General features: G+C 43.1%; 1 protein-coding gene across 1 annotated transcript in view; it reads right to left on the bottom strand.

Annotated features, from left to right (window-relative positions):
- The window catches only part of csmd2 (CUB and Sushi multiple domains 2), a 1,856,113-nt gene that overhangs the window by 582,102 nt on the left and 1,254,549 nt on the right, over window positions 1–19,462 (bottom strand). The window contains exons 12-13 of the mRNA XM_078566065.1: window positions 13,345–13,448; window positions 11,182–11,294 (exon numbers count right to left, since the gene is read on the bottom strand). Of these exons, the coding sequence (XP_078422191.1) occupies window positions 11,182–11,294; window positions 13,345–13,448 (217 nt within the window). The remainder of the gene's footprint in view (window positions 1–11,181; window positions 11,295–13,344; window positions 13,449–19,462) is intronic.

Genomic DNA, 19,462 nt, shown 5'->3' with positions numbered 1-19,462 from the left:
AGGATATGCACATGGTAACGCACTGGGCATGAGTGCACTGAAACCAGGGCAGGGGGCAAAGATAGTGCAGGTGCCAGCTCACTGAAGGGAGAGGTCTCACATAGGTTCCATTACAGAGCATTCAGGTGAGCACATCGATGGGGCAGCCGACAGAGTAATGCTGATAAGTATGTACAGGAAAATGCTTGGTGAACTGGGAAACCTGCCAGGAAGCCTGAGGTCAGTGTCAAGGAGCATGGAGGAGTTTGACATCAACTTGGCGCTGGGCTTTGCACAGAGTTTGGAGCCCAAACTTTCCAATGCAGAAGTGGTGGCCAACTCTGTTCACACATTTATGGATCCAATCATGATGCAACATCTGATGGTCGTTGTTTTAACTTTCATTGCAGCCCAAGCTTCAGCCATGGTGTGTCTGAGTACTGCGGTGGGAGCTTAGACTGATGTCATGCTAGCGCCCTTCTATAATCATGGCTATGGATTACTGTCCTCAAAGGGTCTTGGTGTGTATCATCACATCATCAGCTGTGTCTCAATTTGAGGATGACGTCTACTCAGGGTTACAAGTTTCTTCCATGGGTCTTCATGTGACTAAACAGCCCAATTCTCAACCCGCAGATCTTTGGGCACATGGGGCAGGACGTCCCATGATGTAGTGGGATCCAGATTGCAGGGTTCAATTCCTTTTCTTCCCTTCTCTGACGCCACTCTGCCCCATAACTGAGGCGTTTGGACTCAAAGCATGATGAGGCTTGATGGACAAGTTGTCGCCATTTTGAACGACTGGTAGCAAGCTCACTCCAAATTATTAGTGTCAATTCTGCCGCACTTCAAAGAGAGCTTCAGAGTGTCTTTGCAGCGTTTTCTTTGTCCGCCCCGGAACACTGGCCACTTTGTTCAAAAAGTCCGCAACAGGAGAACAGGTGAAGGAAGACTGTGCACCTCGCTGGCTGTGAAGGAGGAAGAAGGCCGGAGCAACAAGGCGGTCCCAGTCATCATGGCTTGACACCTCACTGAAATCTGACCACCAAACTGTTAAGATCTTGACGACAATGACTGCACCTTAAGGCCCCCACATTAAACAAAGTCATGCGCAGTCTTCTACCAGGGTTCTTCTGCCAAGAGCTGTGGTGATGGAGAATTGGCGACAGGGGCAGGGCTGTGAACCTGGGAATACCTAGTCAATAATCTGCACACAGGTGACAGATGGTGTCCAGCAATTCGTCCTCCAACAGGTTGTCAGGATTGCTGAAGTACCGTCCCAGGTGAGTGGCAGTGACTCAGTGGAGAACAAAGCTGTTGTTCTCAAGCTCCTGATCATGCTCCTACTACTCAGCTGCTTGCTGGATAGTTGGTGGCAAGTGCTGTTCCCTCATGAACACAACTCATGTTCACGAGGGGCAGTACTTGCTATCAACTATCCAGGCCATCATGAGTACTTGACTGCTTGACACATACTTCAGGCAGTGGAAGCATTGTTCCAACACATCAATTGTCTGCTCTATCATGTTTCATGTAGGCAGCATGGTTTATATTATATGTAGGTGAGTTGCGTACCAGAGTCATGACTCACGTTGTCAGTGGATAATTCTTATCACCGAGAAGCCATTTGGTGGTTCAGATGTAGCTGGCACAGTGGGCTGCCGCAGAATGAAGCCATCATGACTCTGCACTGCCCATAGTCGCACACCAGCTGGACGCTGAATGAGTGGAAAACTTTGGGTTCCAGTATGTGGCAGAATTGATATGCAGCACCCACAAAGCAATGCACATGTTACCAGTGCCAACCTGCACCATGGGAAAGCCTGCAATTCTACAGAAGTGGTGTGTTTGTCCTGCTTGCTGGTCTGACAAAATAAATTAAATATAGTTAGTTTTCTCTTAATAGAGAGCCTCAGTAACCTCCCTTACACAAGAGTGGACAGCAAACTGCAAAGTGTTGTAAATATGCAGCCTGGATGAACAAATATTTATCACCATGGTAATGCAGTCCTTGTCCTACTCTGAGGTTACACTTGTGGCTGTAATAGATGGCAGGTTCCAATAAGGACATTCCTATTGAAGTGCAAAATTCTTACAGATCATTCCTTGCTGAGGTTCATGTAGGAGAATTGTTCCCTGAACTGCCTGGGTAGAAATGGCTCTTCTCCCCTCTTCCTCCTCCTCCCTCTTCTAGCACTTGTCCTGTTCTGTGTGACCTCTACTCATTCTCCCAACCATGCTGTATTCAAAGGAGAATGCCAACTAACGCATCCATGTCTGGGAGCAAATGGTTTGTGCCAAAGACTTGATGTCAGCAAAATGTCCTTCAGCACATGCCACCCTACACTCTGTTAACTTTTCTAACTTGAAAGAATTAAGTGCAAAATATTTGTAGAATACTCACAAGGACCAGAAGAAATCAGCCAGTAACTAACCTGTCAGTAGTTGATAATCCCTTTAAGTAGCACCAGTGGGGGTGTCCTTCTTGCTGCTCAACAGATGTTCAGCTGTGTGAGGTTAAGACAGACTGTTGGCTGGAGCAATGAGCTCCAAAAGGGCATGATGAAAGCTGATTTTCATCATGATCTGCCTGCTCTTCAATCTTCCAATCAGACATTATCTGCACCCGATGGCCTCGAGCATGATGTGCCGCACATCGGATGCCTTTTTGAACCACAAGTGACGCACATAGCACCTATACAATGGGTGCTGCCAAGGCAAATTTGGCACGCAAAGTTTGTAAATTAAATTTTTGGGATCTGCCCTTTGACCTTATGGGCTCAGGTTCTGTGCCTTGAAAGGCATAGGAGAGAAAAGATGAAGGCTCAAGCAATGGGTTTCTTAAAGTAGATTTGTTCTGTGAAAGCTTGAGCATCTTCCTAAGTGTTACAAAAGCAGATTTCAAAATAAATGATCCTTTTTAAAATCTCTAATCTCCATAATGCAATATTTTATATCATAAGCACTTTGGAGGGAGAGGGAAACGGGGTTATGGCAAAAAAGAAAACTAAAAGAACGCACCATTCTGACTTGGAACCATATTGCTGTTCCTTCACTGTTACTAACAACATCCTAGGGGGTCACCATTGCCCAGAAACTGAATTGGGCCGGCCATATAAATAATGTGGCTACAAGAGCAGGTCAGAGGCTGGGATTTCTGTGCTGAGTAACTCACGAACTGACTCCCCAAAGCCTGTCCACCATCTACAAGGCACAAGTCAGGAGTGTGATGGAATATTCTCCACTTGCCTGGATGAGTGCAGCTCCCACAACACTCAAGAAGCTCAAGACCATCCACGACAAAGCAGCCCCTTGATTGGCACCCCATCTACCACCTTCAATATTCATTCCTCCACCACCAACCCACAGTGGCAGCAGCGTGTGCCATCTACAAGATGCACTGCAGCAACTCACCAAGGATCCTTCAACAGCACCTTCCAAACCCATGACCTCTACCAGCTAGAAGGACAAAGGCATCAGATGCATGGGAACACCACCACCTACAAGTCGCCCTCCAAGCCACAAACATCCTGGATTGGAAATATATTGCCTTTGCTTCATCGTTGCTGGGTCAAAATCCTGGAACTCCGCCTCCTAACAGCACTCTGGGTGTGCCTACACTATATAGACTGCAGGGGTTCAAGAAGATAGCTCACCACCATCTCCTCAAGGGCAATTAGAGAAGGGCAATAAATGCTGGCCTCACCAGCAACACTCACATCCCAAGAGTAAATAATAAAAATTACAAAAAGGCAAATCACAACATATCTCGTTTGACTTCAAAAACTGCACAGGGAGAAAAATAAATCCAAATGGTTAAAATGTTTAATGATTATTGGATCTTTTTTCTGGAAAAGAGGCTTAGCAAAGAGGTTTTCTTTACCCAGTAGAGCACTAAAAATGACATCAGTAATGTGATTTGTTCATGTTACTTTGAAAACTCCATTCTCATAGAAACAATGTACAGAGAAAGGGTAGTAATGGAATAATGTAATGTGTAGTATTAATTGCCACATTGGGAAAGCATAAAGCAGAGTTTCATGACATTATTTTGTTTCATTTTCATGTTTATGGGTTTGGATAATCTCAAGGCATTCATTTGACTACACCATAGCATCACTGGAACCAAATAACTCATCAATAGCCTCCAAATCTAGTCAGAAAAGCACAAAAACAGGGTCAAGTGACCTGCTCTAATGGCAAACAGGTGCTTTATATATAATTGCTTAAAGAAACTTATTTTTTTCTTTGCTGGATGCACAACATAAATCTTAAAGCTGAATTTGATTCTAAAGACAATAAATTATGCCATATTTTCAAAAGGCATTCAAAAAAAACGATTTAAATCAGGTGGAGAACCAGAATGTTGTGCAATCCACCCAAGTCAAATATCCTTCATTGTCAGGAAACCCTATGGGAAACAGATTATCAGCAGTTGCTTCAGGGACGCACTAACAGACTTAATCAAGTCACTGTCCTAAATGAACCAAACTCTTATTTTTCGGTTAGTTTTAAAAGGACTACCAGTGTCTCGTTAAAATAGCTGGTGACTGGTTAAAATTCACACTGTATTTTTAATCAATGTCAGACACTTATCTTGTGTTTGCACTCACCATTTGTTAATAAAAAAATAGGTGTGAAAAAAAAACCGGTTAGAACCAAATGCCACTTTCGGAGTTCTTGCTTTCTTACACAAGAAAGATTTGCATCTCTTAGAAACATCCCAACTGCGTCACATGCAAGCACTTATGTCTGAAGTGTAATCATTATTATACAGGAAAACATGACAGCCATTTTACACACAGCAGGATCCCACAAATAACCATGGCCAATTAATCTATTTTTGACTCATTTGGCGAAATGAGCACATTGGCCAGTAAAATGGATAAAAGCAAAAACAAACACTCCCTCACTTTCAGCAGTAGCAAGGCAACTTGCAAATGCACCTGAACAGAGACCTTAATTTAAGAAAGGTGACAGAGGGAAGCCATGGGCGGGATTTTCCAGCCCCGACACTGGCGGGCATCATCACTGCCGGGATGGGAAAATTTGGAGAGCCATTAAAAGTAATTCCATTGAATTATTAACTAGTTAGTCTATGACAATATCTGTTGTCAAGAAATTGCTACAGTTTATTAATTAAGCATAGAGTGATTGAAAATCTTGAAAATTTTCCACTGATCAGAGAGGCCCAGCATGCATTTAGAAAGGTTAGGTCATGACTGCCAAGGCTGATTGAAATTTTTGAAAAGGTGATTAAATAATGGAGAGGGTATTGTCTGTGGCTTCTATTTATCTGGACTTCCAGAAGGTATTTGATAAAGTTCTTCATTAGCAGTTGTCCAGGTAAAGTTTAAGCTGATGGAATTGAAGGCAAATTATTGATCGGAAAGGAAATTTGCTGATTGACAGGGGACAAAGAGTAGGGAGAATGGGCAGGTACTCTAATTGGGAGGACGTGACTAGTGGCCTCCAACAAGGATGGGCGCTGGGGCAGCAACTAGTACTGTATTTATTAACAACTTTTTAAATTCATTTTTGGGATGTGAGTGCCATTGGCAAGGTCAGCATTTATTGCCCATCCCTAATTGCCTTTGAGGTGGTGTTGAGCTGGCTTCTTGAACCACTGCAGTCCTTGTGGCATAGGTACATAGGTACACATAGTGATATTAGGGAGGAAGTTCCAGCATTTTGATCGAATGACAGTGAGGGAATGGCTATATATTTCCAATTCTGATGCTGTGGGACTTGGAGGGAAACTTGCAATAGTGTTCCCATGCATCTGCCGCCTTTGTCCTTCTAGGTGGTTGAAGTCACAGGTTTGCAAATTGCTGTCAAAGGAGCCTTGGCGAGTTGCTGCAGTGCATCTTGTAGTTCATACACACTACTGCCACTGTGCGCTAGTGGTGGAGGGGGTGCATATATAAGGTAGTGAGTAGGGTGCCGGTTAAGTGGGCTGCCTTGTTCTGGATGATGTCAATCTTCTTGAGTGTTGTTGAAACTATGATCAGCCAGATAAATGGACAGCATTCCATCACATTCCTGATTTGTGCCTTGTAGACGGTGGACAGGCTTTGGGGAGTCAGGAGATGGCGTACAGAATTCCCAGACTCTGACCTGCTCTTGTTGCCACAATATTTATATGGCCGGTCCAGTTCAGTTTCTGGTTAATGGTAATTCCCAGGGGGTTAACGGTGGGGGATTCAGCAATGATAATGCTGTTGAATGTCATGGGGAGGTGGTTAGATTCCCTCTTGTTGAGAATGGTCATTGCCTGGCAATTACCATTCATCACCCAAACCTGAGTGTTATCCAGGTCTTACTGAATATACGGCTTCAGTATCTGAGGAGTTGTGAATGGTACTGAACACTGTGCAATTATCAGTGAACATCCCCAACATGGACCTTATGATGGCATGAAGGTCATTGATGAAGATGCTGAAGATGGTTGGGTCTAGGACACCATCCTGAGGAAATCCTGTAGAGATGTCCTGGGGTCTAGATAATTGGCTTTCAACAACAATGATCATCTTCCTTTGTGCTAGATATGTCTCCAATCAGTGGAGAGTTCTCCCCCTGATTCCCATTAACTTCAATTTTGCTAGAGTTTCTCGATGCTCCGCTTGGTCAAATACTGTCTTGATGTCAAGGGCAGTCTCTCTCACTTACCCTCTTGAATTTTGCTCTTTTGCCATGTTTGGACCAAGCTGTAATGAGGTCTGGAACCAAGTAGCCATTGTGTAACCTGTTGTAATATGCCTTTCAGGGATAGCAACACGCCATCACTAGAAGACAAGTGTGTCATGTGATCCAGTTTCAATTTCACTTTGGCCTGTCAAACAACATGGCAGCAAGATTAAGTACAGACAAGACATGGTGAACAGCCTTGTTCATGCTACATGACATGAGACGACCCTCAACATTTTGGTCAGACCACAACGAAAACGTAGGGTGGAATCATCCCAAATTTGCACGAAGTGCGGTAGCGGACATGAAAAAAGGCGTTTTATTTGCCAGCTGCAATGGCGGGTTTTTGTGCTGTATGATCCACTTCCTGCCTCATTCATTATTCAGCCACTGGAAACACGCTGTCTCGCTGGCAGGCGACCCCTGAATCGCCCGCCATGTCGTTACCTCACTCCAGTGCTATATCTAAAATAGAAGAGCAGGTCAGAGGCTGGGATTTCTGTGGCAAGTAACTCACCTTCTGACTCCCCAAAGCTTGTCCACCATCTATAAGGCACAAGTCAGGAGTGTGATGGAATATTCCCCACTTGCCTGGATGAGTACAGCTCCCACAACCCTCCAGGACAAAGCAGTCTGCTTGATTGGCAACACATCCACAAACATTCACTCCCTCCACCACTGGCGCACAGTTGCAGCAGTGTGTATCATCTACGAGATGCACTGCAGGAATTCACCAATGCTCCTTAGACAGCACCTTCCAAACCCCATGACCACTACCACCTAGAAGGACAAGGGCAGCAGATACATGGGAACACCACCACCTGGAAGTTCCCCTCTAAGTCACTCACTATCCTGATTTGGAAATATATCGCCGTTCCTTCACTATCGCTGGGTCAAAATCCTGGAATACCCTTTCTAACAGCACTGTGGGTGTACCTACACCACAGGGGAGTGCAGCGGTTCAAGGCGGCAGCTCACCACCACCTTCTCAATGGATAAGCAGTAAATGCTGGCCCAGCCAGCGATGCCCACATCCTATGAATTGAATTTTAAAAAAAGACCGCCTGCACAGATCAATGTGCCCCTACAGACAACCTGGAGGTACACCCCTTCCCCAGTCCAGACGTTGCCCTGCAGCCTCTTCACTTGCCTGAGGCCACTTCCCCCTCCTTCCCAAGCAAGCCCTAGCCCTGCAGCTGTTGGAAAGCCACCCTGCCTTACAGCTGGCCTGATAGGTAGAGAGCTGCCCATGAGCCACCCTAAAAGTGAGGTGGTGCTGTCTGCGAAGACTGGTGCTGATAACTGTGAGTGCTGCCTGAAGCAAGGTAGGCAGACAAACCTCAAAGTCCCGAGCGAAGTGCAGCTCGCCAGGTGCATGTCGCTTATGTACAGTCATGAAACATATCGGGGTGATGTGCCCGGATGATCCAGTGTGGGCGGATGATTCCGCCAAGCAGGGCTTATAATGAGATGCTGAAATATTGAAATTAGTTTCCCAATGTGTGGTGGCGGGGAACACGGCACGCTGTTGACGGGTGGAGCAGATGATCACAAACTGGTTTCACAACAGCGTAAAACCGAATTTTGGCCTTCTCGCCATATCGTCTGTTCACGCCTGCCATGATGCCCGCTGCCAATAGGACTGGACAATTCTGCCTGTAGCGTCAGAGAGTGTTGAAATCATAGTGTGGTGACTGCACAGAAAAGCTTGAAGGCATCAGGAGTAGAGCTGTGCGTACTGTTTTCAGCTCACAGGCCAAAGCAAAACTGAGACTGGATCACATGACACACTTCCCTTCCAATGATGGCATGCTGCTATCCCTTAAAGGCACATTACAACAGAACCCAAACTGATCATTGGTGATCAAATTATTGTTGTGTAAGTGCCACTTGATAGCACTGTCGATGACACCTTCCATCACTTTGTTGGTCATTAAGAGTAGACTGATGGGGCTACATTGGCTACATTGAATTTGTCCTGTATTTTGTGAGCAGGGTATAACTGGACAATTTTCAACATTGTCGAGTAGCTGCCAGTGTTGGAGCTGTAATGGAACAGCCTGGCTAAGGTTCTGGCGTACAAGTCTTCAGTACTAATGCCAGGATATTGTCAGGGTCCACTGGCTTTCCCGTAAACATTTCTTCAGCCATTTCTTGATATCGCATGGAGTTATTCAAATTGGTCAAAATTAGATAATGACATAGAAAAAGATGGTGCAGATAGAAGCATAAAATTTCAAAAGATATTGCTATATTATATGAATGGATAAAACGCTGGTAAATAGCAATTAATGAAAGTAAATCTATACTTAGCCACTTTGGACCAAACAAATAGACTTTTCAAAATGGTGGTAAAATAGAAAAAGTGGAAGTTCAAAGAGACTTGGTGGTCCAGGTACACAGATCATTAAAATATCATGCACAGTACAGAAAATAATCAACAAGGCTAATGACATGCTGGCCTTTATATCGAGAGGACTAGAAGAATTCATGTTTCATCTGTACTAAACCCTGGTCAGAATACGCAAAATCCTGTGAGCAGTTCTGGGCACCACACCTTAAGAAAGATGTACTGGCTTTGGAGGGAGTGCAGTGTAGATTTACCAGAATGATACTTGGACCCAAGGGTTAAATTATGAGGAGAGATTACCCAAAATAGGGTTTGTTCCCTATGATTTAAAATGTGAAGGGGTGATTTGTTTGAAGTTTTCAAGATATTAAAGGGGCACAGAAAGAGTAGATGGAGAAAGCTATTTCCACGACTTGGGGGATGTAGGACTGGGGGCAGTGTCTAAAAATTGGAGCCAGATGTTTCAAGAGCAAAATTAAGAAACAGTTCCTCATGCAGACAGTGGTAGAAGTTTGGTGCTCTCCTCTGAAAATGGCAAATGATGCGAGATCAATTGTTAATTTTCAAACTGAGGCTTAGATACTTCTTAGTCAAATTTATCAAAGGATATGGGGCAAAGACGTGTATGTGGAGTTAGGTTGCAGATCAGCCATGGTCTCATTGAAGATGAAACAGGCTCAACGAGCTAAATGGCCTACTCCTGTTCCTATGTTCCCTCAATTCTTGAAGTTAGACCTTTTGAAATGATGTATTAATTCTTGGTGCTCAGTATTTCTGAATTCCAGATCGTATGAATGTAATCATTCTGTGGTGAGTATTACCCAAAGGTGCCTCAGCTCCATTGCTTGTAATGTTGCCTGGGTCACTTACCAGTACCAAGTCTATACGCAATGCCTGTCATGCTTCACTGATGCAGTGGGTATTGCAGGGGTCATACATTACATTTATCAACTCAGGCTCCATTGCGCCTGAGTATCATCAATTTATATTTGATTGATTGAAGACTCCATTAAAATAACCTTTGTGCTTTTATCTCTTCATGCAGAAAACTGTCACCCTTCTTATTGTACATTGGTGGTCTGTAGCACACCTCAAATGTTATCTTCATCCTTCTCATATTGAGAATATTCAATGTAGTTCATTATGTAACTTTCCACCTGTCACAGAATTAACATCTTTAACCTCCCCAGTGTCCGTGACACATAGGGCCACAACAGCTCCTATTTAATCTACTCTGCCTTATCCGAACAATCTATAGCCCTGCATGATTTATTCATCCATCAGAGTCAGTCATCTGTCCAATATTCCCACTACATTGTGCTGCACAATGTCACAACAGCTTACAGTTCAAACATCTTCTTCCTAACGCTTGTTGCGTTCATGTATTTGCACCTTATTGTAGATTTGTTCACTGGGTATCTGGTTCCGGTGTATCTCTGAGTTACAGTGTTCCACTCTACAATAAGTCTTGTCTCAGATTCCTTTTTCTCCCCACTTCCCCGGTACAAATGATACTGGGCAGCTGTCTTTGCAAGTTCCATTACTTAGACCTTGTTAAAGTATAGCATGTAAGTCATGTGTTAGTCATTTTTATCCTGAAAATATTCTTGCAAGTAGCATCATAATTTTCACATCAGGCAGCGGGTTGGCATGTTCACACTCTCAATTGGTGCACACACCTCCTTTCCAAACACTGGAGGTTTTCCAAAGAACATTATTTTGCAACCCCTATCTGAGTTGCAGGAAACAACAACTTTTTGTAGGCAAGTACTTGACTCCAACTCTGTTCCCCTTCATTTTTGGTGCTATTTTTGACCTACCAAGTCTCTCATAAATAAACAATGCAATTGTGGTTGAAGAGCAGCAGATGAATTTAACTGAATTTCCATTCCCCAACCTCACTACTCTTTTCTTCTCTTTGCTTAGCATCTATCACTTGTCTACAAGACTGTAAAGATCCTCAAAATATATCTCTATTGAAGCAGCCTGGTAGGAATGCATGTTGTATTTAAGGAGTTTTCCAGGGATGTTTGGAAATGTATACTAATAAAGACCCTTCTGGTAACCTCAACACCCTGTTTAGTTAATGGTTGGCAGTTGGAGGCAGCATTTTCTTTCCTTTGGTGGTCCTTTTCTCTTAATTTTTTCATTGCCGCACACAATACCTGCATATACAGCCTTGAAGCCCAGCAAACTGTTGGTCTCATCAGTCTGGAACTGCAGCCACATCTGATTGCTCACACTCACAATTAGGTCAGGAACATTCGTACCTGTCAAACTGCCAGGCAGAAAATCAGAAAAACTGATTAGTACAATCTGACTTCATTCTAAATGTCAGAAAATTAAACCAAATTCATATAATGATGGTGTCTCAGCTGTCACAAAAAATGAAGCATAATTGAAAGGTGAAGTTGATGATGATGTGATGAATTAATTAAGCCATTATCCAAGAGTGAATAATTCAGCAACCACCTTTTGTATTCTCTCAATATTGTGCTTCCAAAGTTCTCAACTGAACACTTAGTGACAAAGATCACAGTTATTAAATAGTAGCTTTGAAGTTCTGAAGAGAATTTCACAAATTTCTCTTCGTTGAGACTCTGACGACATTAACTTGCCTCCCTCAGCATATTAAATAAGTCACAGGGACGTAAATCTCAACAAACCTGCGCCATGATTGAGAAGATAAATCATCTCCTTCTTGAGCACAAAATTCACAGAAAAGTAAGGGGGTGGGCAGAAATTTTAACTCTATCTGCCTTGGAGAAATCAGGAATTAAAATGAAAATGGTCAGATTACGGTCCTTTCCTAGCCAACTGCAGTCTTAAAGTCAAGCAACTGGGGCCTGCACAGGAATCAGTTGTGAGCCTCATGCTCTTACCCTAGTCAGTAAATCAGACCCCCAAAGCCATTCTTCCAGCCTATTGGGTTTACCACTCACCATGGACAGCCCACTCAGAAGTGGCTGTTTGAACAGAAGCAAAGGCCTGGCAAGGTAAGTAAAAAAAACAATATATTTTCGAGTGGCTAGGAACAGAAGATTCTACAAATAAATATATGTTTTTGAACACTGCTGCTCAGGGCTTCCCCTATGTCGTTCCATGTTTCCAAAACCTTTCCATATCCCACTCCTACCCTGAAGTGGCCCAATATCCTGCTGGTCCAAATTAACTGAACTGCCTCTGGATTCCCATTTAGGGTAAGCAGTTCATTTAAGTAAGCCAGGCAGTTAAGACGGACCAGACCTCCTGCCCCTAGTTCCCAGTTCGGCTGAATTCCCTTTGTTCCACCAGTTGATTGCTCAGAAGTTTACATTTCCCCTATAATTGCTAAAATGGTTTGCGTGGCTTTTTCTTCATTCATGCTCATGTCTACTCAGCAGATGTGAGCTCCCCACTTGGGCCAAAACAGTCTTCTCAAATTACAGCAGATTTCTGCCAGGAGTGCACTGGTGCCTAAAATTACTCATATTATTTGCTGTTTGCCACATTATATGTAGTTATTCTTCACGAAATGTTTTAAAGGCCAAGGGTTTTCATGCTGCGCGCAAATTGCACTAGTTTTCAGCATTGATTTTTTTTTTTGCCCAAGTTAACGCATAAACCGATATTGATAAAAGTTAAACATGCCACGAAGCAGTGCAATTGGGTTGAATTTTAGAACAGTTTTTTTTAAATAAGAAATGTTAGCATTAAAAATATTCTTTGATATCTTTGAGAGTGGTATCCTGATGCGGTTTTTACTGGTACAGTGTCTCAAATCCGGCTGTTGGAAAATCACACATTTTTATTCACTGCCATACACAAATTTTAATTCTTATTATAATGAGTAAAATAACTTACTGGCTTGTTCAGCTAGGTGCTGCACTGGCGCGCTGGACTTATCATCAGCCTTGCACGCCAGCCGTTTCCCACGCTCCGAATGACCCATACACCCGACTCCACCCAAAACCAGCAAGATCCAAAATCCAGCACGGACTCGGTCCCAAGGTTACTGGCTTTGAGACACTGTACTAATATTAATGCAGTTGGACATTGGTTTAAAAATATTAAGTAAATAGAGTCTAAACCAACACCTGTGAGTGTATTTAAATAACTGAAAATAACATTAAAAAAGAAACCCTGTATTAATACTTTGCCTATTAGCCTTCTGCCTACATAAAAAAAAAAATTGAAGTGTCTCTTTAAAGCCCTGCAAACAAGTGCAATTCGCAGTAACCTTTGTATCTTCCAATTCTGCAACGCTGAATTGTGTGATAAGAGCTTTGAAATAATTAAATACATTTTGCGTCTGACATAATTCTTGGAGTAGCAAGGACATTACTTACACATGAAGCACTGTTTTCTGTTCTCCAGGCTGTCCTCCATCTCCAACCGTTAGTGTGTCATAGCCTCTTTCCAATTCAAATGCATCAAAAGTGAGCTTTATGACCTATCAGGAGAGAAGTTAACATATTGATAAAGCTACTGACAGCAGTTGTGAAAAATAATCAGAGCAGATTCAGTCTTACTAACTGTAGGGAGCAGCTAAGATGCCCTCCTCACCAGGGGAATCATCTCAACATGATTTGATGTTTAATGCAGCATTCATCAAGATCTGAAACAAAGGGCGTTAGTTAATGGAGATGACAGGGGTCTCGCCCACTAGCTGGAGAGCTGGCGAGAGCCCCCCCCATCACCTCTTTTAAGGAAGGCCCATGTATTAGGCCTTCCTTTGGCACTTAACTTGTCAATGGTGGGCCTTCTCTGCGATCAAGGAACCCTGGAGCAGAATTGACATCCACTGAGAGCTGCTGACCAATCAGAGGTCAGCAGATCTATTGAATGGCAATGCCTCTGGGGAGGTGGTGGTTGCTGCTGGCGCAGCACCCACATGAAGCCTAGTATTGTCGTTGGATTCCAGGCCATGGGTGAGTGCTGGTGGGAGGAGGAGGCATTACCGGGTAGGGGTTGCAAGGGACGGCGGGTGGAAAGACCAAGGCGTCGAGGTTGCCCCTCAGCTGCTCCACCTACTGCCCATCCCAATGCCAGGTTCCTTGATCAGGCACCGACGGGTCCCCGGGAGCCACAGGCAACTCCGTAACATGTTTGCATGTTGCAATCCCCTCATAGTGAATTCTCCGCTAACCGCTTGCCGTTAATACTAATGGCAGCAGGATGAGGCTCTTAAGTGGGCATTAATTGGGTTGGAGGCAGGAAGGCAGTGAAGGTACCCACGCCCCCACCCCCAACCTCCTGCCTGATTAAACACTATCCCACCACCAAACCCGCTACAGGGGAGGGCATTCAATTTACCAAATTGAGTTCAGTATTAATTTGGACCATGTTATAGGTGGTAGATAGAAGACACTTTAACTTCCCTCCACCTTGACACCCATTCCATCCAGCCCCTTTTCTTCTTCCTGTATCCTAAGGTATGCTAACATAGGCACATGATAGTTCCTACAATGGCAGCACAATACTCAGGTTGTTAAGTTCACCTGATTCATAAGAAGGCTTAGTGACGGCAGTTTTCATTTACTGAGACACCAATCAATGAAACACCCATTTCCTCTCAAAATACTTGGATCAAAGTGATTTTGCGTCCTGAGCACATTTTGATGAAGAGTTGGGTTGATACTGCTCCAAATTCATTTCACTTCAGACCCTTACAGCCAAGGTAGAGAGACTGTTGTCCAATTAGGTAAGACTAGACTCAAAGGCATTTCTCCATCCACCCAAAAAAGCACCTTTAGATAAATATTCTGGGATAGAGTTTCTGCTGCAAATTGTGCCCAAAATTGAGATGGTTTTGAGAAGGATTCTTTCATTTTCAAGTTTCTGCCCAAACTCATTTATGTTTCACCAAACATAAAATCTGCCATGAAACAGTTCAACGTTTCAGAAATGTTTAAGTTTGATGAATACAGCTGAATGTGGGGCCATCACAAAAAAAACAAACATTCTAATCAGAGTGTCTAGTGCACCACTTGTGAGTGGTCCAATTTTAGATAACTGTGAATGGCTTTTAAAAAAAAGTAGACAGAACCAGATGTGAGTCACATTAGTGTTTCTTCATAATTTGAAAACAAAAATAAAAACTTTTAAGAACGCCCAATCTGTGTTCTTACACATTAAAGATTAATTCAATCTGAGGGCATGACCTGTTTTGTGGGCAGAGCCAACTTCTACCTTGATGGCTTGGATTTTGCAATCAGCCATGAAGCAAGCACAGTCATCGCTGACTTCAAAGAAAGTCTCACTGAGAAGTTTAGCAGTCTCTCTGGCAAGAACTTGACCTCTCTCATTGTACAGTGGATTGCGGCATTCTTTAATGGGGGGGGGGGGGGGGGGGGGGGGGGGGGGGTGGTGGGTAGCTGCAGTGATGTCATCAAGTTGTCTAAGCAGCCAATCATATTCATAAATTCTCATAGGCAGCCAACCAGGAAATGAAAAGTGCTAAAATCAGAACACTTATTGATGAATTTTACACATAACAAAATGAAGATTGCAAGATATAGACTGGGTGAAGAGAGAAGCTGCAGTTTCATGAAAAGCTTTAAAAATATTATTCAAAGCACCTTGGTTTTGAAAAAAATCTAGTAATTAATCTTAATGGTAATATTTAACAACACTCCACAAATATAAAATTACTTTTACAGGGCCAGATCTATTGTTCCGTAATAGTTAGTTCTAAGATCATGTCAAAAACCCAACTACATCTGATAGAATAAGGTGTACATTTTTATGGGATTTCACTGGCTGCTGGCTGTTGGGGCTGTGGGGGGGTCGCGTGTGGTCTGTGGCAGAGCAATGAGTGACAAGGTCACAACATCTGAATTTCCCTATTAATCTGTGCTTGTGCTACACCCTGAAGTTGAGGCCAGTTTCAAAGAGGTAAGGATGGCAAACGCTGACAGTTTGTCATCAGAAACCCTGGCAAGATACAGGCCAATGCTTCTTTAAATTAGCGCAAAAGGTTGCAGAAACTCTGAAGAAGAGTCATACAGACTCAAAACGCCAACTCTGTTTCTCTCTCCACAGATGCTGTCAGACCTGCTGAGTTTTTCCAGCATTTTCTGTTTTTGTTGCAGAAACTCCATAATTTGGGCTTAAAAGTGTACGATATTTGCAATGATTTAGCCAAATCCTGCCAAGCTGCACTGAAAAACACAGCACAACCTGGTGGAAGCTCCAGGCCTCTGAAAGGATCAATAAATTTGATGTTACTATTTTGATTTTGAATCCATATACTGTAGCATACCACAAACATTTCACAAAGCCACTTATGGTGACATTTGTCTTACATTAAGTATTGCTAAAGGATCTGAACTCTGTACAACTTTCCCCCTGCTTATTACATAACTTTTAGCTGTCAATCTTTTGTTGGAGTAAGAAGAGAAATACTTGTCTAATACTAGAAATCGGTATCCAAATAAACTAGAACTACACATTTCAGTAAAGTTTTGTCTAATCGTTAGCAAGGTACAAGGATGCTATTTCAACCAATAGGTATATTGCATTCAATACCATCCCAGGTTATAAATATGAGTGAACCAAAACAAAAAATGCTGGAAAAACTCAGCAGGTCTAGCAGCATCTGTGGAGAGAAAGACACAGTTAACGTTTCGAGCCCGTATGACTCTTCTTCAGCTCTGAAGAAAAGTCATACGGACTTGAAACGTTAACACTGTTTCTCTCTTCACAGATGCTGCTAGACCTGCTGAGTTTTTCCAGCATGGTCTGTTTTTGTGTCAGATTTCCAACATCCGCAGTATTTAGCTTTTATATAAACATGAGTGCGTTAACTGAACAGACACGACAACGAAGGCCACCCCACACACATTAACTTACAGAATAACAATTCTTACTCGAGAGTTATTTCAGCATGATTCATTCATACCCATAAGTATGAAGCTTAGCTTCGGCTCCAAAGAAGGATGGTCAAATGGTAAACTAATCGAAGGATTCATAAACCAGTAGATTAAATCTTGAGTAATTTCAAATGATGAAGTGGAATACTTGCAAGGTGAAACATTTTTAATGGTCTTGGATTTTTTTTTTAAACTGTGAATATAATGGAATGGGGTACAAGTACAGTACCTCAAATCCAGTAACCTCAGGACCAAGGCTGGATTTCAGGTTCGACAGATCAGACCATGGGCAGTTCAGGTCAAGTCTGGTCAGGTGGGGGGGGTCAAGGGTCGCTTGGAGCATGGGGTAAATCATGTGCTAAGTAGATAACTAGTCCTAAGCCACACCAATGTCAATGCAGAGCCTAACTGAATTGTCCAGATAAATTTTTTTTAAAATTTATTCAATTAAAATTGATGCATGGAACATTATAAAAGTGACCGGTTTTCGGACAACACTGGTTTTTGGACAGCTGGATTTGAGACCTGAATTACAGTTTGTGTGATGACAGCAACCTTCATTGCACTGTAGAGTTGATCCTCTCGACCCCTATGCTTCCATGAAATGTTCATTGCCGCAGGTTCAAAAGTCACTGAAAGGGGACAGAGGCCTTGTTCGCCAGTTATTTCCCCTTTTACTTTGACCCTGAGGTTTGTGGGAGAGGGAATGCCTGCGGAGAGCTGAACTTCATCTTATATCATTCCAGGCTCATCACTGTAAACCAAGCTGGATTTTAACAGGAAGAGTAGACTATTTCTTGGCATAATTCCCTCCAATGTTAGGCGAGGCACCCAGTGTATTATGGCATTCTGGTCTGCCCTTTGACCCTCCTGTCAACAGAGCATAGGCAGGAACACTGGGGGTAAGCTAGGAAAATTTAATTTGTTTAATGCCCCCACAAAGTATGTTTGTCCGAAATCAAGAAGTTTTGGCTGATCTCCCACAACAGGTGGCAGGCCTCAATCTGAGAAGCTCAATAGGCAGCTGTCAGCCTCAGGGAGCTGAATTTGTGTTTCTAATTCATGCCTTTTCTGCTATTGATCAGCTAGGGGTGCCTCTGAGACTTGTTAATGGAAGCACTCTTGTGTTCAGATGCAGCAAGACCTGGACAATATTCAGGCTTGGGCTGATAAGTGGCAAGTAACATTCATGCCACACAAGTGCCAGGCAAGGACCATCTCCAAAAGCGATACCATCTCTGAATTCCCCAGTATTAACATCCTGGGGTTTACCATTGACCAGAAACAGAACCGGCCCAGCCATATAATTACTGTGGCTACAAGAGCAGGTCAGAGGCTGGGAATTCTGCGGTTAGTAACTCACCCTCCTGACTCCCCAAAGTCTGTACACCATCTAAAAGGCACAAGTCAGGAGTGTGATGGAGTACTCTCCACTTGCATGGAGGAGTGCAGCTCCAACAACACTCAAGAAGCTCTATGCTATCAAGGACAAAGCAGCCTGCTTGATTGGCACCCCATCCACCACCTTAAACATTCACTCCATCCATCACTGACCCACAGTGGCAGCAGTGTGTACCTTGTGCCAATCCACTGCAACAACTCACCAAGGATCTTTCAGTAGCACCTTCCAAACCCAAACATCTTTCAGCTTGAAGGACAAGAAGCAGCCGATGCATGGGGACACCATCATCTGCACATTCCCCTCAAAGCCACACAACTCCTGACTTGGAACTATATTGCCATTCCTTCCCTGTCACTGTGTCAAAGTCCTGGAACTCCCTCCCTAACAACACTGTGGGTGTACGTACACCACATGGACTGCAGCGGTTCAAGGAAGTGGCTCACCATCAACTTCTCAAGGGCAATTAGCGTTGGACAACAAATGCTGCCAGCAATGCCCACATCCTGTGAAATAATAAGGAAAAATGTATACAGTTGCACTTTTGACGATTTAATGAATGAAGGCAAAGATAAGAAAAAACAATTAAAAGGTGTTAACTAAGTGGATTGTATTTTGAGAGCGCTGGCACGGCGGCATGGTGGGTCGAATGCTGTAAAATATCTATGATTGTAGGACAACAAATATTAAAATCTGCCATCTATAAGCCAGCAATACTCTCAAAAGGAGCACTGATCCAGGGTTTTAGTCCTGCTATTGATTTCAGCAGCAAGCTATGCTCCTCTCATATCTTGTTCCAATGGGAGGTTCTCTTCCTCTGGCCTCTTGCCAAAATGTCAGCAGATAGCTGTTTCCCAGAATATTAATTAAAGTTACTTCACTTGCAATTCCATTTATCCCGGAATTAAGCCAGTGTCCTTTGACCACAAAGCCTTCAATACAGTCAATTTAATTAGTTCATGGCTAAATTAAATCTAGTGAGATTTATTTTATTATTAAAACCTTTATTTATGTAGCGTGTAATGCTGAATAACAAGTCTGCAGCTCAGCAAAGTTATGAGAAAGATACATTTTATATCCTAATTTAAAAAAGAGTTTCTTTTTATTTTAACATTCTCATTTAGCTGAAGTCCTCTCCCTCTTAGTGACCAAGCCTGAATGCACTCAGCACTCAGATTACCTCGACTAGTGGCA

The sequence above is a fragment of the Cetorhinus maximus genome, chromosome 21 (assembly GCF_964194155.1).
Source record: "Cetorhinus maximus chromosome 21, sCetMax3.hap1.1, whole genome shotgun sequence".
NCBI classification, from domain to species: Eukaryota; Metazoa; Chordata; class Chondrichthyes; order Lamniformes; family Cetorhinidae; genus Cetorhinus; species Cetorhinus maximus.
Note: the sequence above shows the minus strand (reverse complement) of the source record. Positions and strands in the feature narration are given on the sequence as shown.